The following is a 26,508-nucleotide window of genomic DNA, read 5'->3' on the forward strand; positions in this document are numbered from 1 at the left end:
TCATTCCTCCACCCACATGTTGCACCAACCCCATAAGAATTTTTTTCTTGTGGAAAACAAAAGAAGAAATTAGGCAGAATGTTAAACTTAGTCACCATTCACTTTCATTGCATCTCTTTTCTATACAATAAAAGTAAATGGTGGCATGAAAGAAAAAAGTAGGAGTTGGAACAACATATATGTAAATATGTAAATAATGACAGAATTTTCCTTTTTGGGTGAATTTTCCCTTTAACACTGTGCGAGGGCTTTGTGATCCTTGATTTTGTGTACCTCAAAGGTAAAGAAACCAAGAATTCTATGAAATATAGGCTTTACTTTACAGTCTTATTCAAGATTTTTCCACCCTACAACTTTACCTTAATATCTGGCAGAAAATATGCCAAAAGAAAGTATTGTTCACACATGGACCCCCAGAGTTCTTGAATATGTGCTGGGGGTAAATGATCTAACAAGATCTATGAACTATCTCTGAGTGTGTTTACAGCAGTGTAAACACTATAAGAATGAGAGATTTTCAGAGTGATGAAAACCTAAAGAGATCTATGGGACTGGCTTGCATTATGTTCATTTTAAACAATTTATTCTGTGAATGGTTTGGCAACCCTGATGCACTTCACTGAGTGGCCTAACTGTGGTTGCATTGCACAAACATTTGTGTGTCAGATGACAAGAGCTATGCAAGCTCTTTTTTTATGTTTATGATGAATAGACAATAAAGCATCCCTTTCTTTCTATTAGTGTTACAATAATTTTATAATAGAGACATTATTTGAGATCTTTCAACTATGGCAACCTATGTGCAGTACTTTCCTCTCCCTTCACTCTCATTCTTGCATGGAAGCACAAGGTAAGGGAACTGCTTGCTTTGGAAAGATGACCACTGGCATGAGTAGGCCAAAGTTCCTAATAACCCTTCCCACCTCATGCAGATGTTTAGCTTTTTTTTCCATTTCCAATACTCTCTATGAAAGAGACATGCCAATAAGCCATTACTTAACAACAATACCAGTTAAGTATTTAAAATTGAAATGACCATTTTAACTAATATGTTGAATATTGCAACAAGTGTAAATATTTGCCTGCCCTTGAGCTTGCTGCCCAAATGTCCTCAATTTCAGTAATTACAAGGTCACCATGCTTTTGCATTGTTCAAGACCTCTGGGACTTAGGCTGCCCAGCAAAATAAAAAGCTTTTTGTCAACCACAGGACTAAAAGTGCTCCCAGTGGCACTCCCTCAACTATGCACTGATCAACAATAATGACTTATCTTCTAGCTGCTCAAAAGCAACTATAAACTATATGTTTGTACAGCTGAAAGGAGAGGCGGACATTAACACCTGGAATATAATAAAGAAATTAAATACAGAGCATTGCTGCAGGCATTAATTCTGACTTTCGTCTGCCAAACAAATTTGATCTGTACCAGTTTCTAATTATCATTAAATTGCTGATGTGTTGTCTTCCACTCTGAAAATTCATAATGGCAAAGAATTTTGACCATTATTGATGGAATGTCATTAAAAACCTTTAGCTGGAAAGAGCTTTGGACATTCATCACAAATTCTTGGCTTAGCCCACATTTTACAAACAAACACTCAGCAATAAAGGATCACTGAAAAAGATTTAGATATCTCTAAGAAACACGTTGTGTTGTGTTAGGAATTCAGTCTTTCCATTGCTTAACATTTTTCTCAAATAAAATAAAAAATAAACTTTAGTCTCAATGGCCTGGCAGATGGCAACTTTAAATAGTACAGTGATTTCTAAAAATCAGCAGGTACATTTCATTAAATATTTTTGCTGAGGGTACTTGGAGAAAAATAATCTTATGAAAAATATTATTTTGGGCTCTTGAACATCAAGTCAAATTCCACCCAGCATGACAATTTACTTAACTCCTTTTTTTTTAAGAAATTCTGTCACCTCTGATTATATTGAGTAGAACGTAGCAGTTTCATGCTATAGTCTCTATTTTACAGAGGCCTCTCATTCTTTACAAATTACATTTTGTGTTAGAAGTTCTCCTATAAATAAAATATTCAGCGTCATTAAATTACACAGAGGATATTTTTAATAAGAGATTAAAAATGTTACATTACAATACATTTTAAAATATACACTTTAATGCCGGCGAGTTGTTATATACTCCTTTATAACTGATTACATATAATCGAATTACATTTAAGGACATACCTTAACCCGTTTACTGTAAAATATATTTTCCTTATTAAAACTCTTAAAAGCCAAAGCTTAAAATGTATTTAAAAAAAAAAGTTAATTATTTTTGTTCCAATGTTTTGCATTGCGCTACAGTAGAGCAGCAAACTGTTTTGGATTTCGCTTATCAGATATTTACATGCATCTTTACAGTTAAAAATGTGGGAATCGTAATTAAAGGACCTTTTTCACGTCTTATATGTCAAATAGAACAAGTTTCATCTCACTCTGACATTCGGCAGGACTCCTTCCTTACAAAGCACTGTGGTCCATTAGATTAGTCTGCTTTGCACATGTTAGGCATGTGGTTCTAACTTCATCAGTCTGTAAGGCCTTCTAATCATACAGCAAGCTGAAGTGGCTATTAACCACAGAGCGACTAAAAAAAAACATACAGACAATCTCACATAATGTTGTGACCAGTGTAAATGAGCTGCTTAGAACAGTTTTCCTTACGTCCATTGTAGAACTGTCTACAGTCTTTGTTTTAGAATTCTGTTGTCTATTAATCTTGAGGGATAGTTGACTCAGAAATTAACTTTTAATAATCATCTACTCATGTTGTTCTAAACGTTCTTACTTTCTTTTTTCCATAGAATACAAAAGGAGATGTTAGGCAGAATATTAGTCTCAGTCAAATTTCACTTTCTTTGTATGAAAAAAAAGATGCAATGGAAGTTTGTGACTGAGACTAATATTCTGCCTACTATCTCCTTTTGTGCTTTTATTTTCTAAGTCATACGGGTTTGGAATGACATAAGGGAGAGTAAATAATGACAGAATTTTTGGGTGAATGATTCGTTTAATTCCTTAAGCAGTTTCCAATGTTGGCCAGAAAAGTATAAAACTTGGAAATGTTTTACTATTGGGATATAATTTTTTTGTATAATGCACAAGGGATGTTTCTAATCTTTTCCATCTCTTCCAATTATTTGGGAGTCTACAAGCTAAATGGTGGTCCTGTGCAATCTGTCTCTGCACTCACAAAGTATTGCACCAGAGACAAACATTAACATACTATAGATTTAACATAATACCTTTATGTCACTGCAGAATCTATCATATACATCCAAGCATTTGTTAGGAGGCCAAACTACAAAGAAAATGATGACAGTTCTGTCTAGTATTTTTATGGCAAAGGGCTATATAATGTGAACAACACTTCCTCCTCTGCAGTGGGATACTAGAAGCCACATCATGAGTCATGAAACATCACAGGCCTTAGAGCCTTAGGTAAAGGATGTACGGGGGGAAAGGTGAACTCATACATACCTCCACAAAGTCACCACTGTAACCGCTCATAATAGAAGCGTTTTACAAAGACCAGAGCCTGAGCTTGGGGCGATGGTAGGGGGACCTCTCAACCAAAAGTGCTACTTAAATGACAAACAGCACACAGAGAAGACATGGCTAAATGTTGAACAGAACAAAAAAGATGGTTTCATTAAGGTCAAAAGGAAACAAATACACTAAGTTGAAATAAGATATTCCGGTAGCACTTTATCTTACAGTACTGTTCTACATTTACATAATATATAATTACAACAACTATAGTAATTACTAGGTACTAACTCTACACATACACCTAACCCATATTTTTGTTTCTCCCCAATTTGGCATGCCCAATTCCCAATGCTCTCTAGGTCCTCATGGTGGCATAGTGACTCAATCCGGGTGACAGAGCATTACCGCGGAGACCTAGCGCGTGTGGATGCTCATGCTGTTCTCCACGGCATCCACACACAACTCACCACATGCCCCACCGAGAGCGAGAACCATATTATAGCGACCACAAGGAAGATAGCCCAACTTGTTCCTTAGGAAGCCTGACTGGAGTCATTCAGTATGCCTTGGATTCAAACTTGTGACTCCAGGTGTGGTAGTCAGCGTCTTAACCAGCTGAACTACCCAGACTCCAACCTTAACCCATATTAAGTGTAGTTTCCTAATATTGCTCAGTACTTTCTTTAGTAAGTACACTGAAAGTAAACTGAAAGTACATGTACTGAAAAATAAAGTACAACCGATATTCTATTGTTGTTGACCATTATCTGGAAATATTTGGTGTGACTGTTACTGTGACTAATTGGATCATTTACTGCTGATATCAATATTAATCAGCTACAAAGAAGACTAAATTATCAAATTCATGTGTCTCCATTTAGGGTATGACCACACAGTTGTATCATGTGGTGGCGAGTATAATCACAAGAACATAAACATAAGTGATTGCAAGACCAAACTGGGGCCTGGTCATTTGGAAATAACATCTGCAGTAATTCAAAAGATTCTGCAAATCAAACTAAGGCTTATTTTACTAAGACATAACATTTACATAGTACATAAAAAATATTTAATATATGCAAAATAATACATATTTTATAAATATATAAAGATTTTATAGCCCTAATAATAAGATATTTTAAGTAAGGTTAAGTATTAAGGATTACAAATAAGAAATAAAAGATAACTAGGCTTTTTTAAGATCTTTTTTTATTATATTATGGAATTTGTAGGCTATGTACTGAAAATTCAAAAGTAGCAATACCAGCAAAAGTCACCAAATAGACAATTTTTATTTTTATTTTGCTAGACTGATCTCACAGTGAAATCGGAAACAGTCTGACTTTTCTTTAGCTCAAATCATTCTGTGCTTACTGAAATTGTAAAGTGGTAAGTGTTGTTCTGAGCGTGGGCACTTATGAGCTCCATGAGTAATGTCCACGGAGGTGCACCAATATCAAGTTGTGAAGCGAGTTGTTTTCATCTGTACAGACTGTAATACAGTGAGAAGGTAATGCAGTTTATAAAAAATATTTTATAAACTGTAGCCCCAACCCAAACCCTAAACCAAAACCTAACCATTCTTGGAGTAAAAATGTTATGTTAGAGGTAACTCTAACTGATTATGTAAACATGATTACTTACTTGATTCAATGCAGGATCCAAACCCGATGGGTCTCCTATCTGTGTCTCCCACTCTGCTGATGCAACAAGCTTCCAGTCATGCCACAAGGGAAGGTAAACACACTGTAGCCAATGCTAAAATGTCTGATAGGAGATGCCACTTGTCAGTGAGTCGGCACAACGTGGCCGATTCTAGGGTATTAGAACTCTTTGGAAAATCAGGCCGACTCTCTGTGCGATAATGTTGCTTTAGCATCTATGCTAGATTAAGGTGCGAAGACGTTGTTCATCTTCACTCTAAAAAAAAGGTCTGATTCAAAGACTCAATCCATCTTTCAAAGAACAATTCTTAAAACCAGCTTTGTAACAAGGGCAAAATTAAAAAATTACCTTATGTCTTTAATTCCACATGTGGCCAACTATTTAATGTAAAACAGCACCCATAGAACCTCCAAATCGATTGGTCAACAAGTTATAGTCTTGTAAAAAAGTGACAAGTCAGTAAACTACAACATTAATTCCAGACTGAATAAATGCCTTGCAAAGCTCTATAAAGGAAATTGAAATCATATATATATTCCTGACAAATTCCATGTCTTTTCAATGCTAACAAGCAGGGCAAGAAAGTGAAAACTTTGTGAAACTAGCTCCCAAGAAAAGCCCCAGTAACTAGTACACAGGTTGGTTCTTTTGTCTCATGTACTACCAAAAAGACCTTGGTCCTCAAGCAGAAAACAGACCTCAATAAACATCTGTTGCAAGTCACTACTGATGACTAAGGCAGATTGCCGGAAACAGAGTAAAACTCAGTGTAGAGTTGCTAGATCACCAGCTTGATCAATGGGGGACTAAATACAAATATTTTTACTTATTTTTTTCAAAGGCACAATTTACAATAAAGTTTTTTTTTTTTTTTCAAACTGCACAATTATGACTATGAGATATATAGATATTAAAGGTTTTTCTTTTAAAGCATAATTTTCTGTAAAGCTGCTTTGAAATGATGTGTTATGAAAAGTGCTATACAAATAAAAATGATTGATTTAATGCTTGCACTCTTGGAGCATTTCAATTTCATCATGTATAATTAGTAACATGCAGGGTTTTGAGCAAATATAACACAAGTAGATGTACATGGCAATATGATACAATCAAACATTTGTTTAAACATTTGTTTGAACAGTCATTATAAGTGTGCATTATAAAGTGATCTTAAACAAACGCACAAAACACAAGTATATACAGTATGAGTGACAGTTGCATATAATTAACATTGTTCCAAATTATAATGTTAAACCATTAAACAATGTTTATACTCAATTCTTTGTAATCACACCTCAGACTGTGTATACATGATAATACTGTCAGTCAACATGTCAAGCAGGTGAACTGAAATAGTTTGTTAAGTGTCTCGAAAGTTTTCTTCCTCATTGAGCAACACAATCATCGTCGCTGCTTAAGCTGGTAGAGAGATCTGCTCACTAGAGAATAATTTCCTTTTCTTTCTTGTTTGTTTTGCAAACTTGTCAAGTGGTTAGTTCTTCTTCTTCTGGGGGGTGGGCTAAGATGGTGTACTTGGTAGCAGCAAAGTTTATTTTCGAGTTTAGAGTGCTCACAATTTGATTTTCAATGGTAATCTTCATTCATTATTCTAAAGATGGTAGGTACACCAAGAAATCCAGAAGGTGAGTTTGTGTCCAGTGGCAGAAATTAACAAGATTATACTGACGCGATGGAGGTATCTACTGCGGCTAACAAGCGCATCTTGGAAGTTGTGCTAAGAGTCTACTTGTTACTCCCAGCAAAGTACATATTATGAAGTATTCTCTCCCAGACCAGGTGGGAGAGATTTCTAATACAGATATTCTGGAGGCTATTTACTCCCTCAGTAGGAGATTCGGCAAGCAGGAAAAAACACCTGGAGGTGCTTTCGAAAAAATGGAAGAGAACTTTAGCGTTTTCTTAGAGGTTAAGGAAGAGCTGAAAGCTCACAAGTAGAAGGTAGCTGAAGTGGATCTGGATCTTTCTGATCTAAAAAAAGAAAACATAGAGCTGAGGTCAAGGGTAGGAGAATTGGATCGCTACAAAAGACGCTGGAATTTACGCATTAAAGGCTCGCTGGACAGAATGATAACATTAGAGCATGGTGATCTCTTTGCTTTTCAAGATTGCTCCAGGAATGCCATGGGAGATGGAAGAGGCGGTTGACACAGTCCATCGAATTGGCAGAAAAGAAGGAAATCGAATGTGGCAGATCATCATTCAAATTTCAAAGTGAATCTATAGAGATCAAATTTGGGCACTGTCAAAGAGTTCAACCATGTGCAAGGAGGCAAGTATTCATTTTGCAGAGAACCTAAACAAAGAGGACAGAGCGGCAAGAGAAGCAATTTGGCCACAAATTAAACAAGCGAGAGCTGATGGGAAAACTGTGTACTTTCGTGGTCCTTTATTTGCAGCAAATATCTGTCTGAAAAATGGAAAATGTGTTTGTTTCTGAGGGAATTTTTTGTAAGCGTTGCATTTTCAATCTTCCAATTTCAACTGTGTGACAATCTAAGTTGTCTGTTTATATACTGTGATTTCCAGTGAACGTATGTTCTCTGTAAAGTCTTGTTTATCTTTTAGTTTGTTAAACGCAAGGGACTAAAGGACAAAGCAAAACGAAAAGGTATATTTATATTTTGTAAGGGGCAGAAGTCACATTTTGTTTTTCTGCAAGAGACTCATTCTAGTGAAGAGGATACTTCTTTTTGGAAAATGAAATGGGGAGATACAATCTTGTTTAGTCATGTTCCAATCGTTCAGCAGGTGTCGCCATATGCCTCAACAATTGCAGTGGGAATGTTGTGAATTTTCAATGTAATTGTTATTGGCTTGCTGCTGTGGTTAATATTGAAGGTGTTTTTCTTATTTTGGTTAATATTTATGGTCATAACAGTAGTGGGCAAAACAAGCTATTATTTTCTAATATTACAGATGTTGTCACACTTCTTAAAACAAAATTTCATAAACATCTTGTACTAATTAGAGGTGATTTTAACATGACACCTGACAAATGGCTGGATAGATGCCCTTCTAAATTAGAATTAATTTCAATAACACTATACAGGAGTTCTGCAGGTTAAATTCGAAAGTAACCTAATGCTAGTCAGTTTTCGAGGGTCAAGCCTAATGGATCATCTCAGTCACAAATAGATTTTTGGTTTATTAGTGATGAATATACTGAGTCTGTCTCTATTGTTTTTTATTTCCAGAGCACCACTGACATATCATTGCCTAATATCATTAATTTTGACTCCAGCAACAAAAAATATTAATAGTCTGCTGGAAGTTTAATGCAGACCTTTTAAGGAAAATAGATTATTGTAGGGAAATAAGAAATTTGATTGAGATTAAGGATGACATCACCTTAAATTCTAATGGGAGTATTTTAAATTCAAAGACTGTAGAACATAAATTAATCTTACGTGTGCTGAATATCTTTGGTTTTGGTGATAAATTTGTTAAATTAATAGAGATGTTTCATAAAGAGATTAATAGCTCAGTGATAAAAAAATGAATCTGGGCTATAATATGAAAAAAGTCAAAATATCTTAAATATGTGGCTAAGGGATATTTCTATTTTTGATAAGAGTTCTCATACAGAAAACAGAAGCACTTTCTAGACTGATTTATCCTGCATGCTCTTAAGTATTTCTGACAGATGGATTAAGGATTTTAACCAAATTCAGTAAAATTTTATTTGGAAAAACAAACACCTTTTGTATAAAAATGGGAAATATAGTGAAGTCAGTCAGTGAGGGTGGGTTAAATGTAATTGATTTTGATGTTATGAATGGCAGTCTTAAACTGAAGTGGCTCCAGGCTTTGCTTTCTTAGGAATGAGCATTCTATTTGGTTCAATATTTCCTCTAAAATATTTTAGGCTTTTGAAATTGGTTTTCTTTAGAAGTGTGATTTTGAGCCATCAAAGTTAAAGTGTAAATTATCTTCCTTCCATACTCAGGTACTGGATAACCCCGGTTACTTGTGGATACCACCTCTCACCGCGTCAACTCACAGAGGTTTCCGAATTACAAAAGGAATTTGCAGATGTGTTTTCCCCTCTGCCGGCCCGTACAAACATCATACAGCACCACATAGTTGTTCTTTGTGGAACAATAGGTATATCTTCATTAATAGAAAATCTGTGTTCTTTCATGATTGAATGGATAAAGGTGTCTGGTCAATTGTACACATTACTGAATGGAGAAGGGAATTTCCTCAATTATAATGACTTTTGTGGAAAGTAAAACTTCACCTGTACATTATATATGTCTTTGTTAAAAGCCATTCCTGCGGGTATGGCTCAGTTGGTTAAAGGTGCATTGTGTTATTCACCCATGATTTTAAGACTGAGTAATTTAATAATTTCTGGTGTTCATTTTAGGGAGAAAAATTGTAATAAGGTTTTAAGATCTTTGTTGAATGCACAGGCTTTTCCATCTCAAGTTAGAAAGAGAGTAGTTGTTTTCGATTTTACTAAAGAGAAAGTGGTCCAAATCAGATCTAGATATCTCAATTTTCCTCTCCTACCAAAAGCTAAAGTTCAGTTTAAAATTATTAATGACATTTATCCTTGTAATGAGTTCCTGTGACACAGAGTAATATGGATTGAAATGAGTTTACCTTTTGTGAAGCAGATATAGAGTCATTGGAACATTTATTTTATTCAAGCACATTTTCAAAAACATTTTGGGATGTTATCCATGGTTAAGTTGGAAGTAGTACCTGACTTGGATTTAAAAGTATAAAATATGCTTTTTTTCATAGTGAATTCTAATGCTGAATTTGTGATTAATAATATTGTGGTTTTGGCCAATCATTATATACATACATGAAGATTTTTTTTAAATCCTCCCATCTTCTTCCATTTCCAGAAGGAATTGGCGTCTTCTACAAATCGTTGAAATGCATGCATAACAAAAATGCCTTAAAGTTGTGTAATCTTTTGGAGGTGTATTTTGATGATTTTGATGATTAACCCCCTTGTGTGGTTTTCTTTTGTCTTCTTTTCCCTTCCATTTGTTGTTTTTTTTAAAGCTATAATTTATTTATTTAGTATAAGCTTGTGGCAGCGGGGGCGTGGTCAAGCGCCCATCCGGGAGAGAAAGCGGTAAGGGCGCTTACACCTGAGCTAGATTATGTCTAACACCTGTGAAAAATTTCAGTAAGCCTGGGGAGATCGGCATAAAAAGGCAGCAGCCACAGAGCCTCGAGAGAGAGTGTTACACGTCAGTCCAGTGTTGACGTATGCTGCATGAGAGAACTACGTGTTATTAAGAAGTTTATGTTTGCTGAGCGATTCCTGTTGATTGTGAAGCTGTGAGCACTGCTCTGTGTCAATTAAAGCCTTACCTCTGTTTTGGAAGCCCTGTTCCCAGTGTCCTCCTTCCCTCCTTAAAGACGAGCTTTACACTGGTGCCGAAACCCGGGATCATATTATCCACTTGATGGAAGGAAGTCGCCCCGCAGAGTCCTCCCAGCTGGCGGAGGTCCTCCAGTCCCTTGCTGCAATACATCAGAGCCAAGATCATCGGTTCTTCGAGGTCATGCGGGCTCAACAGAGGACCGGCATGTGATCCGGAGTCTTCTCAGCCAGGAGGCCGCTCCAGCCACAGCCGCGACCATAGACCCCCATGCCTCTTTGCCCCACCCGCTTTACAGAAGATGGGGGCGGCGGACGATCCAGAAGCGTTCTTGGACCTCTTTGAACGTACCGCAGAGATTTGGGGCTGGCCGCACGACCAATGGGCAGCTCGCCTCTTTCCTCTTTTGTCCGGGGAAGCCCAACTTGCGGCTCAACAACTGCCGGCAACGAGCCTCCTGGCCTATACAGACCTGAAGAGAGCCATCCTGCAACGGGTTGGTCGGAGCCCGGAAGAAAACCATCAACTCTTCCGGGCTATGAAGCTTGAGAAGACCGACCACCCGTTCGCCTTTGCCCAACGGCTCCGGGACGCCTGCCGGAGGTGGCTGCTAGTGGGGGATCGCGGCGTCGAGGGACTGATCGACCAGGTGGTGCTGGAGCAGTTTGCGCAATGCTTGCCCAGAAGAACGGCGGAGTGGGTCCAGTGCCACTGCCCGGCATCGCTGGAGGGCGGGGAGCCCTCTCTCTCTCTCTCTCTCTTTCTCTTCCCCCTTCCCCTGTGTCTTCCCCTATTCCCTCCCCTCCCCCTCCCCCCTGCCCTTTCGTTCTGCTCTCTCTCCAGGGCCCGTTCCTGCCCTGCGCAGACGAGGAGGGTTTCAGAGACCAGCTTCCCGGCCATGGGAGTCTACACATTCCCCTTCCCCGTCCTTCAGCCATCCTCCCCCTCAGGTGGGGTCGCCCGCCGACACAGGTAAGGGGCGTAGCGCCTGGGCCAGCATTTTGGAGATGCGGAGACCCGGGCCACTTCTGGGATGAGTGTCCGCTGTTGGAGGTTGGGACGGTGGTGCGGGTCCCCGATATCCAGCAGGCTGCCCCCGATCGGGCTGGAGCATACTGGATTCTGGTAAGAATCAAGGGGGGTACTTACCAAGCATTGCTGGATATAGGGTGTAATCAGACCACCATCCACCAACGCTTGGTTCAACCCGGGGCTTTGGGCACAGCTAAACTGGTGAGGGTGAGGTGTGTGCATGGGGATGTTCACAAGTATCTTATGGTGATCTTGGTGATCAAATTCCAGTTGGAAAAAAATAGAATGGAGGCAGCGGTTAGTTCCCGCCTCACTCATCCGCTGATTTTGGGGACCGATTGGCCGGGCTTTAGAAATTATTTTGCCAGTATAAATGACCGGTTATATAGAGTGACGCAGGACGCTCAAACAAAGGAGAATGTAACACAGCTGTTGATTCCACGGAGCCGCCGGGAAATGGTTTTCCAGGTGGCTCACTATAATCCCATGGAGGGTCACCTAGGAGAAAGGAAGACACTGCTCTGTCTAATAGCCCGTCAAAAATACCATCTCAACCTTCTGAAATTGTGGAGGGAAGAGGCGGTCTCTGTGACGTTGGCTACGGTAGTTCCAGAGAGGGCGGAGCTCGGACCAGAGGTAAACAAAAGCCGCAATCTTAACACCCCGGTTACTTGTGGAGACCACCTCTCACCGCGTCAACTCACAGAGGTTTCCGAATTACAAAAGGAATTTGCAGATGTGTTTCCCCTCTACCGGGCCGTACAAACATCATACAGCATCACATTGAGACCGAGCCAGGAGTGGTGGTACGTAGCCGCTCCTATCGCTTACCCGAACATAAAAAGAAAATAGTGCAGGAGGAATTGGATGCGATGCTCGATATGGGCGTAATAGAGGAATCCCACAGTGTTTGGTCCAGCCCGGTTGTTCTTGTTCCCAAGAGCGATGGGTCTGTACGATTCTGTGTGGATTATAGAAAAGTCAATGCGGTGTCTAAATTTGACGCTAACCCAATGCCCCGTGTTGATGAACTGCTCGATCGGTTAGGTACTGCTCAGTTTTATTCGACCTTGGATTTAACGAAGGGTTACTGGCAGATCCCCTGACACCAATATCCAGTGAGAAAACAGCCTTCTCCACGCCGTTTGGATTACACCAATTCGTGACCCTTCCTTTCGGTTTGTTCGGGGCTCCAGCCACGTTTCAGCGCCTCATGGATAGGATCCTCAGACCTCACGCCGCTGCCTATTTAGATTATATCATTATTTATAGCAATGATTGGCAGCGGCACATGCAACATCTGAGGGCCGTCCTGAGATTGCTGCGGCGGGCGGGGCTCACGGTGCCCTAAGAAGTGCGCGATTGGGCGGGTGGAGGTACGGTATCTGGGGTTCCACTTGGGTCATGGCCGCGGCGATTGTGACTTGTTCTAGACCCAAGACCAAAAAGGGGGTGAGGCAGTTCCTGGGGCTGGCTGGCTATTATAGAAGGTTTGTGCCTAATTATTCGGATGTCACCAGCCCGCTGACTGACCTCACTAAAAAGGGGGCTTCAGATCCGGTCCAATGGTCGGAGCAGTGCCAACAGGCGTTTATGCGGGTTAAAGCCGCTTCTACATGCACCTGACTTCTCTCTCCCTTTTGTATTGCATACGGACGCTTCAGACGGAGGGCTGGGGGCCGTACTCTCACAGGTGGTGAAGGGGGAGGAGCGCCTGGTGCTGTACATCAGCCAGAAGCTCTCCTTGAGGGAGACCAAGTACAGCATGGTAGAGAAGGAGTGTCTAGCCATCAAATGGGCTGTCCTCACACTCCGATATTACCTGCTGGAGCGGGCCTTCACCCTCTGCTCAGATCACGCCCCACTCCAATGGCTCCACCGCATGAAGGATACTAACGCCCGGATCACTCGTTAGTATCTGGCCCTCCAGCCCTTTAAGTTCAAGGTGGTCCACAGACTGGGGGTGCAAATGGCTGTCGCTGACTTCCTCTCCAGAAAGGGGGGGGGAGTGGTGGGCAGGCCGGATGACGCCCCGGCCTGAGTTGGGCGGTGGGGGTATGTGGCAGCGGGGGCGTGGTCAAGCGCCCGTCCGGGAAAGAAAGCGGTAAGGACGCTTACACCTGAGCAAGATTATGTCTAACACCTGTGTCTAATTTCAGTAAGTCTGGGGAGAGCGGCATAAAAAGGCAGCAGCCACAGAGCCTCGAGAGAGAGTGTTACACGTCAGTCCAGTGTTGACGTATGCTGCATGAGAGTTATTAAGAAGTTTATGTTTGCTGAGCGATTCCTGTTGATTGTGAAGCTGTGAGCACTGCTGAGTGTCAATTAAAGCCTTACCTCTGTTTTGGAAGCCCTGTTCCCAGTGTCCTCCTTCCCTCCTTAAAGACGAGCTTTACAATGCTTTGCTGCTACTTGGATTTCTTGATATTGTGTTAAGTTGCTGTTTATTGAGGCATTCATCTTTTGTAATACTTTCAAGCAATAAAGGGGAAAAAAGAAAGTACTTATTCTCACCCAGTGATGGGTGGAGGGCGGATCAGCTCAAAGGTGCCTTGAGCCACCTACCATACCGGGGAAACATAGCTTGTCGATTAGCGTCACCTATTGTAAAGGCATGAACGGTGAGCATTTGTTAAGCTTTCTATGGGAAAGGGCCATCCGTCTGTGATTCACCTTTCATAATCGTGTTGGTGTGAAAAGGCCTTTAGTGTGGAGTTGGACTGTTAACTGTGCTTATACGGGCTAATGTAGATTAAACTATAGAAAGTTGATGTATTGTTAGACCATACTTGTGTTCAAATGGCATGTTGCTGGCAATTACTGTATGTATCTGAATGATAGGACTTGCTGACACTTGCGCAACAACTATCCAATTAGTTTAATTTAGCACCTCATCTGTTGGATATTTTTGGGACAACCAACACAGGCCAAGTTATCTACCCTTACAATTTCACAACTGTGCCCTGAAAAACAGGGCTGAATTTCTTATTTCAGCCTATGTGAGTGAGGGATTAACACTCAAGTGCATATGTACAGTGTGTGTTCACAGCAGGGTTTTACTTGGCTGCAGGGTGATGGCTCCAACCATCAATTTAGAAAGGAGTGAATTTGTGGAGAGTTGCATTTTTTAAAGGAGCCAAACAGGAGCCAAACAATTGACAAAGAGCATGGCTGTGGTTGTTCTCAGGGTAGGGGAAGATGAGGTGGGGAGGGTTAGCTTGAGTCTACAGAGCCTGTCATGAGCACGCGAGGTCAGGACATCTGCTGACATTTACTGCTGGGCCTGGGCCAGACTGCAGGTTTCAGGGCTCCTGCCAGCACCTCATATCAATCCTGCGTAAAACCACCAGGCTCCCTAGTCTCTCTCTTAAAACTCGCACTAGAATGCTCGGAACCTGCATGACCTTACACTTTTTGATCCAGGCATAGTGGTGCACCATTTATGAGGACACTGTGAATTGTAAACTTGCTGAGAAGGCATGAGCTGGTTTTCTACATAGCCTCCATGCTAAACGTCAGTACAAGAAAAATGAATTAGGTGACTACAGTATGTGGTGTTTTTCTTTTTCTTTTTTGTTTTTTTGTGCAATCCATATGTTCAGATTTTAGCCAAATGTAGATCACTGCCAATCCCAATGTATGGACTTGATTTTCTGCATAAAAATGTAATGCTTTCACTCAACTGTTTAATTTACATTCATCTTCAAAAGTCACAGATGCAGAGAGAAAGAAATCGAATGAGAGGGAGAGAGAAGGTGAGGAAAGGGGGGTTTAGGCATTCAATAAGTCCCTAGTCTACATTTAATCACATAAAAATAACCTTATGTTTATTTTTGTCCATTATTCAATGCAGCCATAAGTCATTGTGGAGCCTCTTTTTTACCACAATGGCCATCTTTCAGCCAATCATCTCTTTCATTCAAGTTTTTCCCATTATGTTGAGTATCGAGTTTCACACAAGTCCTCTCAGTGCAAAATCCCTTCATTTGTTCAATTGTAACTTGTTGGCAGGATACCACTATGTCTATATGTCAAATGAAGCATGGTATGTACTAGCCTATAAAAAGGGCAACAAAAGGGCAACATCTGATTAGCATTCACAGCACAGTCTCCCTCATCCTTTGGTATTTTATTACCACAGGTGCAAGAGCATTCACTGATCAGATGCACGCTACAGGCAAAGCTTGTCCTAATTGAAAACATCTCTATTTATACACCTGCAGGCACTAAAGGTCTTAAAGAGCACAAGGAGGGCTGAAAAGGCAGAGAAAGAGAGGAAGAGAGGGAGGGAGAGAGAGAGAGAGAGAGAGAGAGAGGGAGAGAGGGAGAGAGGGAGAGAGGGGAAACATGTTTGAAGAAGGAAACTAAGAGGGAGCCACTAAAATAAAGAGATTAAAAGTTTGTTTTGCTGAGCTGAAGGTAACAGCAATTCAATCAGAGATTTTGAATGAAACAAAATGTAAGTCACATGTCTTTCACATTCTAACATGAGTTGAAAAAAGTTTTTAATAAAGTTTTGAAGTAGTGTATTGTGCCAAATATATAAGTGCCAAAATTTTTATTACAATAACTAAAAAATATTATCAGTAGTAATATATTAAAGGAATATTTCACCCAACAATGGAAATTATGTCAAGATTTACTCACCCTCATGTCATTTCAAAAGTTTATTCTTATGTAAAACACAAAAGGAAAATTTGGATGAATATATATATATATATATATATATATATATATATATATATATATATATATATATATATACTGTATATATTCATATTCATTGTCTATCCCTTTCTTCTGCACTAGATCTTTACTACTCCAGCCACTTGGTAGTGTGACACTGAATATATTGTTGAATTTGTATGACAAATTGCTTATGTTCCTCATATGTAAGTCAATTTGGATGCTACAATTTTCCAAGTCTTCCGAAGACATATGATTGGTTTTGGTGTGAATCAATCCGAAACACTCTATCAGTAATATTTCAGTAAAAATCTTGACGTGACGTTTATGCAAACTATGAGAGATGCACGTTCTCAGTGGCACACGTGTTCACACGAGAACTTAGCAGCTTGTGTGCAATATTCCAAGTCTTCTGAAGATATATGAGAACATGCGTTGTTTTGTGCAAAAAACAACGCAAGTTCTCATATGCCTTCAGAAGATTTGAAATATGGCACACAAGCTGCATGAACTACTTTGCAACATTACTGCATGAACTTCTTTACTACATACACTACTGTAAATTCACATTGTGCCACCTGAACACCAGCTGAAGGGCAATTCTACAAAAATGTCCATACCTTGGCAATTTCAATTTTATTTCAACTCATCTTGCAGCCTTTATGGGTGTTATAATGTAATATAACATATCTCAAATGTTGAAGTCTGCAGATTTCAAAGTGTTTTGAATGGTTCCCCTCATTATGTAAGTGCTGCTTTCACAACTCTCAAGTCCATAACTAAGAGATGCCACATCCATTTACATTTATGCATTTGGCAGACGCTTTTATCCACTTTTAGAACAAAGTGACTTACAGTGCACTTATTACAAGGACAATCCCCCCGGAGCAACCTGGAGTTAAGTGCCTTGCTCAAGGACACAATGGTGGTGGCTGTGGGGGTCGAACCAACGACCTTCAGATTACAGATGTGCTTTAGCCCACTACACCACCACCACACATACGTAACGCTAACTTTTGACTATTTATTTGAAAACTACAATGAATAAAAAATGTATATTACATGTTATAAGGAGTGCCAACCCTTTTAAATTATGTGGTTATTATTATTTCTAGAGTGTGCATTTAAATTCACAGAATTTTTACAAAGTGTGTGGTCTCTCAAAAACTTGTGTCCATTTTTGTCAAAGCTCATTTCCCGATTTAAACTGGAAAAAACTTGTCCAGCCTGAAACGTTTGTGATGTCGGGACTCTATCTGCAAGGGTCTATGATTATACATAAAATTATTTGATATCCTGGTAATGAATACTTTATACACAGTATTAAGTTTAATTTCAAATTTTCACTGAAAATGTGACATCCATAATTCTGGAATTGCCCTGAAGTGGTAAGTGAACAGTACGTTGTACAAGGACAGGTCAAACAGGACAGGTTGACAAGTCAGCCAAGTGGGTTAGCAAAATCAGTCTTTGTTTCTTTCAGCCATTGAGTAGTCATTTAGAATCAGAATCAGAATGAGCTTTATTGCCAAGTATGTTTACACATACAAGGAATGCATCTTGGTGACAGAAGCTTCCAGTGCACAAACAATACAACAACAAGACAGAGATAATAAAAAAATAGAATAAACATAAAAAGCTATATATAGAAATACACAATATGGAAAAGAAATTATATATACAGTTCAAGTTAAATTTACATACACTTAGGTTGAAGTGATTTAATTTGAGCAAACTATAGTTTTGGCAAGTTGTTTAGGACATCTACTTTGTGATTGACACAAGTAATATTTCCAGCAATTGTTTACAGACAGATTGTTTCACTTTTAATTGACTATATCAAAATTCCAGTGGATAGGAACAAAGTTTACATACATTAAATGAACTGTGCCTTTAAGCAGCTTGTAAAATTCCAACAAACTCAGTGACTCTTTGCTTGACATCCAGGGAAAATCAAAAGAAATCAGCCATGACCTCAGAAAATAATTGCAGACCTCCACAAGTCTGGTTTATCCTTGGGAGCAATTTCCAAATGCCTGAAGGTACCATGTTCATATCTATACAAACAATAGTATGCAAGTATAAACACCATGAGACCACGCAGCCATCATACCGCTCAGGTCACTTTGTCTCCTGGAGATGAATGTAGTTTGGTGCGAAAAGTGCAAATCAAACCCAGAACAACAGCATAGGACCTTGTGAAGATGCTGGAGGAAACAGGTAGACAAGTATCTATAGCCACAGTAAAATGAGTCCTAATTGACACAACCTGAAAGGCTACTCAGTGAGGAAGAATCCACTGCTCCAAAACCACCATAAAAAAAGCCAGACTACAGTTTGCATGTGCACATGGTGACAAAGATGTCCTCTGGTCTAATGAAATAAAACTATAACTTTTTGGCCATAATGACCATCGTTATGTTTGAAGGAAAAAGTGTGAGGCTTGCAAGCTGAAGAACACCACACAACAGTGAAGCATGGGGGTGGTAGCATCATGTTGTTGGGGTGCTTTGAGGGACTGGTGTACTTCACAAAATAGATGGCATCATGAGGAAGGAAAATTATGTGGATATATTGAAGAAAACTCTCAAGACATCAGCCATGGAGTTAAATCTCGGTTGCAAATGGGTCTTCCAAATGGACAATGACCCCAAGCATTCCTCCAAAGTTGAGGAAAAATGGGTCAAGGTAATGGAGTGGCCATCACAAAGCCCTGACCTGAATCCGATTTGTGGGCAGAACTGAAAAAGCATGTACGAGCAAGGAGGGCTAAAAACCTGACTCAGTTAAACCAGTTATGTCTGGAAGAATGGGCCAAAATTCCAGCAACTTATTGTGAGAAGCTTGTGGAAGGCTACCTAAAACGTTTGAACCAAGTTAAACAATTTAATGGCTGCCATGTCGGAGCTTGACCAGCGTGCCGGCTCGCTTCCCTCGCTTGCGTCTCATAGCATGCTTGAATAACACACCTGTGCCTCCGACTAATATGTATAGCAAGATGTCCAAAGAGTCAAAAACTGGGAAAAGATTGTCTGGTATGTGCTGCCAAATGTTTAGCGGTTTGTCTCTGGTAAAACTGATTGGAAAAATATTACTTAACGCAGGACAAACAAACTAAAACTACAAAAGAATTGGAGAGCTCAACACCAAGGCTGCCATCCACAGTGCCATCTTATAACATGATGACCTATTTATCTTGTTATGCTGTCTAAATCCCTGATCTAACAAAATCTGATGCCTAAAATTGAGTTTGTACATTATTTCTAACTTTTGGCTGCCAGTGTGTGTGTGTGTATATGTGTATATGTGTATATATATATTTATGTACACATCTATACACACACACACACACACACACACACACTGGCATGTACATATATATATATATATATATATATATATATATATATATATATATATATATATATATATATATATACACATACACACACACACACACACACACACACACACACATGTTGTGTTTCCATGTTTTATGGGGACTTTCCATAGACATAATGGTTTTTATACTGTACAAACTTTATATTCTATCCCCTAAACCTAACCCTACCCCTAAACCTTATCATCACAGAAAACTTTCTGCATTTTTACATTTTCAATAAAACATAATTTAGTATGATTTATAAGCTGTTTTCCTCATGGGGACCGACAAAATGTCCCCACAAGGTCAAACATTTCGGGTTTTACTATCCTTATGGGGACATTTGGTCCCCACAAAGTGATAAATACACGCTCACACACACTGGCAGCCAAAATTTTGAAATAATGTACAGATTTTTCTCTTATAGAAATAAATAGGTACTTTTATTAACCAAAGTGGCATTCAACTGATCACAATTTATCGTCATTACATTAATAATATAGAAAAACTGTAGTGTACACCTTTGTATGAAAGCTTCAGTTTTTTGGCAATTCATGCATTGTATAGCCTTCATTCCTCAAAATAATGATTGACTGACGTTTCTTTTTTTGCCATTTTTGACCTAATTTTGAACTTAAGGCATGCCAGTCAATTGCATACTGTGGCAACTCAAAAACAAATACTAAGACAATGTTAAGCTTCATTTAACGAACCAAAATAGCTTTCAACTTTGTTTGATATAAGTGATTTTCTAGAAACAAATTAGCAATTTAGCATGATTGTTCAAGGATAAGGTGTTGGGAGTGATGTATGTGTATATATATATATATAATAAATTAGCTGGTTCAATGTTGGTCATTATTGATGTATGAGGTTTTCTTACATGCCATTATGTGCTGAAGTGGTTTGGAAGACTGCTTACTAAAATCAAAGTTAAAGAAATATTCCACGTTCAATAAAAGTTAAGCTCAATCGAGAGCATCTCTGGCATAATGTTGATTACAACAAATGCCTTATGCCTTTTCTTTAAAAAGCAAAATTCGTGAGGCACTTACAATGGAAGTGAACGTAGCAATGTTTTTGAGGGTTTAAAAAAGGCATAAATGCGAAGCTTATCATTTTATAAAAGCATTTACATAAATTTTTCTGTTAAAACTCATGTATTACCAGTCAACATTTTTAGGGTTTGTTAACATTACATCGTCATGGCAAAGAAGTTTTAAAATTTGCTATAACTTTAAAGAGAAAAGCTAAGTAAGAGATTTTATCAAACTAAAATCATGTTAACACAAATATTGTTTATGTCTTGTGGTTATACTTTTGAAACAGGGAGTATTTTAACGTTTACAGGTGGTTATTCAGGGGAGCTGCCACAACCAGCCCAAGAAAACACAAGCTAGATTCGCTACAGATGAAAGATCTCATATCTAACTCTAGGCCTCGTGTTTAGGTAACACACGAGCCATCAGGTGCGTCTTTAAAGTGTATTCATGTCATCCAAAAATTATATTTTTGGTAAATTAGTAACCAGATGTAGTGCAATAAAGCGACAAATTATAAAATGAACATCTTCTTTGTTTACTAAGTTTTTGTCCTAACCATCCTCAACCATGACATGTGGCAGGATACCCTAACAATCGCTTGCTTTCTATCCTGCCACTTTGTGCTGGGTAGCCCCGCCCACTGTGAAAACTCATTGGTCTAAAAAAACAGCTTCTCAGACTTGGACAGACAAATTGTTTGTGATTGGAATATTATCACATCATCTCTGGGGGGACACAGTGTTACGGTCACTGTTATTGAATGCCTTTTATATTTATGATGAGTGTTTAAACTCAATGGGCCTCATTCATGAAACACGAGAAGAACGTATTTCTATGTAACTTGTTGGAAAAACCATACTTGCGTGATCTGTAGCATCAGGGTCCGAAATGAACACCCGCCAATCGCCTAATGCGTTTAAATTCTCTATTTGGCCGGTGAATTTCACATTGTCACATGCCATTCTGGCAGGTTATTGTAAAATAATTTAACATGTTCCAGTTTTGCTCTCAATGGGGCTCTGTTGGCCTACAACCAGTCAATTATTTTTTATTAACAACAAAAAAAGTGTTACAATAATTAGAGTATACAAGAAAATACAACATAAATGTAACATATAGATGCACGCTAGTGGGGCTTAATGTACATTTACATAAAATATTCCAACATTTACAAATTTTCTACGTTTTAACTGCTTTTTGCTTAATAGAAAATCGAATTGAGTCAATATAAAGTTCAATTTCTTTCATGAATGATGTAAAACATTTTTTTTTATAGGAAACTTTGAGAACATGGACTTTTGCCATTAAAATAATAAAATGTATTACATAAATCTGAACGTGCTTGTCTCTACAATTCTCCAGAAGACCAAATAATAAATGTTTCCAAAACAGAACAAATTGCCCATCAATGTTTTTTGTGATAATATCGCAAACATTTGAAAAAACGGTCTTACAAATGGGCAGTGCCAGAATAAATGAACCACAGTTTCAGGACAACTGTCACAAAAAGTGCAATTAAAATCAATATCACCTTTTAATTTGCTTACAACCAGTAATGTTGTCTCACAACCCACAATTCTTTGCTTCAATGGAAATTAACATAATTTGTCTAAATAAAATGATGCCAATTTGCTCAAAATATGATGTTCAAATGCAAGTAATGTTAATTCACAAGTTGAAGTACCTCAGTAGACGGGTGCAGAGTATATAATATGTATACTTATAGTAATATATTATTAAAATAAAGTATTACAGACTAAAAGTACACCTGTAAAATCAATTTATTTTCTCTCTACATCATTATAACTCTCCTAAAATGTTCCTCATACACTCCCTTCCAAACGGACATTGTTCCCTTCTCACTCAAAGCGCTTGTTAAAGAGTGGCGTGCTGTCATAGCAACCATGTTACGTTCTGTTTCCGTTTGTCCTATGAAGGCCATCTTGTTTAAATGAGGCTTGCTAAAAGGAGGATGCTCCCTTCTCACTCAAAGCGCTTGTTAAAGAGTGGCGTGCTGTCATAGCAACCATGTTACGTTCTGTTTCCGTTTGTCCTACGAAGGCCATCTTGTTTAAATGAGGCTTGCTAAAAGGAGGATGCTCGGTATACTGCAACCTTCAAAGGATGCGTCCTACCTAACGCGCAGCCTTCGAAATGAGACACAGCTAATGTTTGCATTATAATACAGGAACCGAATGATTTTCACGATGTTCAGTTACTTTAACGGTTCTAGAACGTGCATCCTTCCAGCGATGTGGACAGGAAACCGGAATAAAATACTCACAGTGTTTCCTGTACTATCACTAAGCGCCGCAGCACACTTCACTGCTTCTGTGTATCTTCAGCGTGAGACATAACACGCAACAGTGTACTCTGATTCCCAAAGAAAGTATTCTTTTGAGCCGGCTCTTTTTAGTGAATCAAAGAATCAGTTGGAGCTGACTGAATTTAATTACTCACTCCAAATAAATCAAGAACCGTTACTGTGTTATGTGTGTACTTAAGGCTCAGGAGACTCATGAATGTTACTTATTGGTTGTTCATATGACAAAATGTAGTTTAAAATACAAATTTAGTTTTGTTGTAAAAAGGAAATAATCTGAAAATTCAATATTTCATAAATAATAAAATAAAACAATACAATTCTTTAAAAAAGCAATTTGATTTTAAACATGCTTACAGTATTGTTTGGTTGTCCCTCATGTCTTTAAAATCCACTTAAAATATTGGCCAGTAAGTAATCTAACTGACTGGTAATAGTTTTTATCTACCAATTTCAGACCCTGTGTAACATTAATGCGACAATTTACGTTAGAATGTTTTTATGAACAATTTACACAGAAATTAATTCTCATATATCATGACTGAGGCCCATTGCATTTACTGAAAAATGCAAATTCACATTTTCAAGGTCACAAACGAGTGTGATATCTGTCCCCTTAACATGGTCACTACACAAAACCTTACTTCTGTTGGCTCCTTGAAGCAAGCCTGGAGGCCTCGGCAGCTGCTTTCCTTGTCTCAAATTCCTCCCTCTCCAAACTGCTACCCTTGTGGCCCAGCTCCACCAGCTGGCGGGCCAGATCCTGACCCTGGAGGAGCAATAACACAGATCTGCTGAGCTGGATAGGGAGGGACAAGGTGGCTGAAACTGGCTGAATAATAAGAAAATATTTGCAGTTCAACAATCTGCTGTGACATTTCTGTACTAACAGATCAGTGTATTTATGGCACATTTGTATTAGTTTTGTGCTCAAGTTCTATTTATATCAATCTGATTTTAGTATGCATGCCATTTATGTGACAAAATGACAGTGAACTTTATTGACAGTTTTGTGGTTCGAAGGATCAAGGATTTTTGCCACATGTCACTGTAGCCAAGTTAGATTGGATAGCACCATTTCCATATGATTTAGTGAGATTCCATATGCCCTAAAAAAGGAGCTGCTTTCATGTGGCATTGGGTTTGACAAGAAGTGCCAGCTAGAAAAAGCCTGGAAGGCTTTTATTTTAATGTGTAGCCTCTAAAGTCATTAAACTGACTGTTAAGGGAATAGTTGACCCAAAATTAAAAATTCTATCATCATTTACCACCCCTCATGTTGTTGCAAACCCTTCTTTAATGCAACACAATAGGAGATGTTAGGAAGAATGTTAAGGACTGACAACTTCAGTCACCATTCGTTATCATTGTATCTTTTTTTTTTTTTCAAAATGAAAGTAAATACTGACATCTCCTTTTGTGTTCAGCAGAAATGAGTCGATTAAGAATGCCATGCGGGTGAGTAAATGATGACAGTGCATTGGCAAATACAAACATAGAGTCAAAAAGAAAAGTAAAACTGCTTCTCTCATAGACTGCAAGGCTAGATCATGACTGACAACACAGGTTTGCTTATTGAAAACATCTTCTAAAAACCACACCAACAAATCCCAAGCAAGCAAGCAATTAGATTGAAATATGTTAATTGGAAATGTTGCTTAGGTCCATCAGGGACCAAAGTCAGTTTTCCATGGCTCTTACACTCTAGTTCTATGTGTTGAATATTTGTTCTGTGACTTACCTCACTCAAAAAGTGAACATGCTGTTCTGTTTCCCATTGCATGAGGAATTATAGAAAGTCTCTAAAATTGGCTTATAAAATACATACATAAATAGAATAAGCATGTAACATTCGAGAAAATGCTTGATTATCCATAATTGCTGTAGACAGTACTGTGCCTTTTTTAGAAACACGTGTTTAACCTGCTGACATGCAGGACAGAAGTACCACGTCGCCATCTACCGTTACACTGATACACAATTTCACAGAGAAATTGTGTAATTTGAGACTCCATCACCCTCTGTCAGTCTGTCTGTAAACATTAAGCATTTTCCTGCACACTTTCAGCCTTTTCACATCGAATAATACAAACATGCTAATAATTAAAATATACATAAAACAGGTTCCTAGTGCATTCAATCTGATTCGATTACGCGATGTCTGTCTTTACCGGTCGAAGAAGGATGTTGTATGTTAATAACTTTCTTCCCATAACACTTGGTCACGTTTTACATATAAGATGAATTGCACGACGTCATATAAAATTAATAACTAACGAATTAGTCGGTTAACGTTGTAACGTAACGTTTATGGTTAGCTGGTTAAATCGACAGTATTTGCGCCCCTATCAGAACAACATGAATTAATTGTTATACGTTACCTCAAGGTAATATAGATCCGAATGATTTATCTGAGAATCTAAGAAGTCTTCATACGTGCGAAATTCTTCCGCGATTTCACCCGGAAAGGCTGCACTGCTGTCTTTCTCCATCTTGTTTACATAGGGTGGCTTCCATGGTAACAGAGATATACAGTTGTGGTGGGATAGAGCTGTTCAGCTGGTAGTCCATAAACCCGGAGGAGAATTCGCCATGGGTTCCCTCGGGATTTTCTTGTGGGGTTTTATAACGGGGTGTGTGAACTTATGAGTAAAATAAGGTCTGTGGTAAACATTTCTTGACGATACGTAGACGTTTTGTTCTACAACATAAATTAAACACAGGCATATCTCAAACGTGAATTTTGAATCCACCGTGCGTTTTTCCCCCAATACGGATTCAAAATTCAAGTTTGATGTTTGTCTGTTTGTAATTTATGTTGTAGAACAAAACGTCCACGTGTCGTCAATACATTTTTACCACAGATCTTATTTTACTCATTCGTTGTTCAGATGCAGTGTACAAGAACAATCAGGGACGTCCCAAGCATGGTGCGGGGCCCAGTGCAAGTTAGTATAATTTTCCTCCATACCCGCTGAGTACTCATCAAATTTTCTAATATGTTCAGCGGGCAGAATTGAGAATTGTTTCCGTGCGGTCAAGGTTATTAAAAAAAAAAAAGAAAAAGTTAAACGACGTAATCAAGCTGCTTGTTTTAATGACCAGAAACGTTGATATATTTTTTTTCCTTTGCACTTACATTATTTATTTGTTTTTTTTTAAGATTCTTTAAGTATTTGAATTTTTATTTTTAAAATCGAATTATGTCTCAAACTTCACAAGACATGCGCATGCGCAGACTGTGCTGCGTGCGAGCATTAACTTACGGATCCCTTAATTAATTAATGTCAAAAATGTAAGTGTGTATAGCAATTTTGTGCATCGTGGTTCCTTTTCAAAATGTCGTATCATACAGTACACTTACTGCCTTGTTATCATTAAATGTCCTACTGTATCCCTGACAGTTAATGTCAAAGTCAACTGTAGGTTACACTACATTAGTAGTGAGGTATTCTGTAATGTGACTAACAAATAAATAAACTTGATCTGTTATCTAATTCTTG

At 38.6% G+C, this 26,508-nt stretch overlaps 1 protein-coding gene across 1 annotated transcript in view; it reads right to left on the reverse strand.

The window, feature by feature from the left end:
• LOC127632243 (cilia- and flagella-associated protein 299-like) overlaps positions 1-26,508 on the reverse strand; it is a 150,757-nt gene that overhangs the window by 89,285 nt on the left and 34,964 nt on the right. The window contains exon 3 of the mRNA XM_052110834.1: positions 23,650-23,774. Within this exon, the coding sequence (XP_051966794.1) occupies positions 23,650-23,774 (125 nt within the window). The remainder of the gene's footprint in view (positions 1-23,649; positions 23,775-26,508) is intronic.

The sequence above is a fragment of the Xyrauchen texanus genome, chromosome 3 (genome assembly GCF_025860055.1).
Source record: "Xyrauchen texanus isolate HMW12.3.18 chromosome 3, RBS_HiC_50CHRs, whole genome shotgun sequence".
Classification (NCBI taxonomy): Eukaryota; Metazoa; Chordata; class Actinopteri; order Cypriniformes; family Catostomidae; genus Xyrauchen; species Xyrauchen texanus.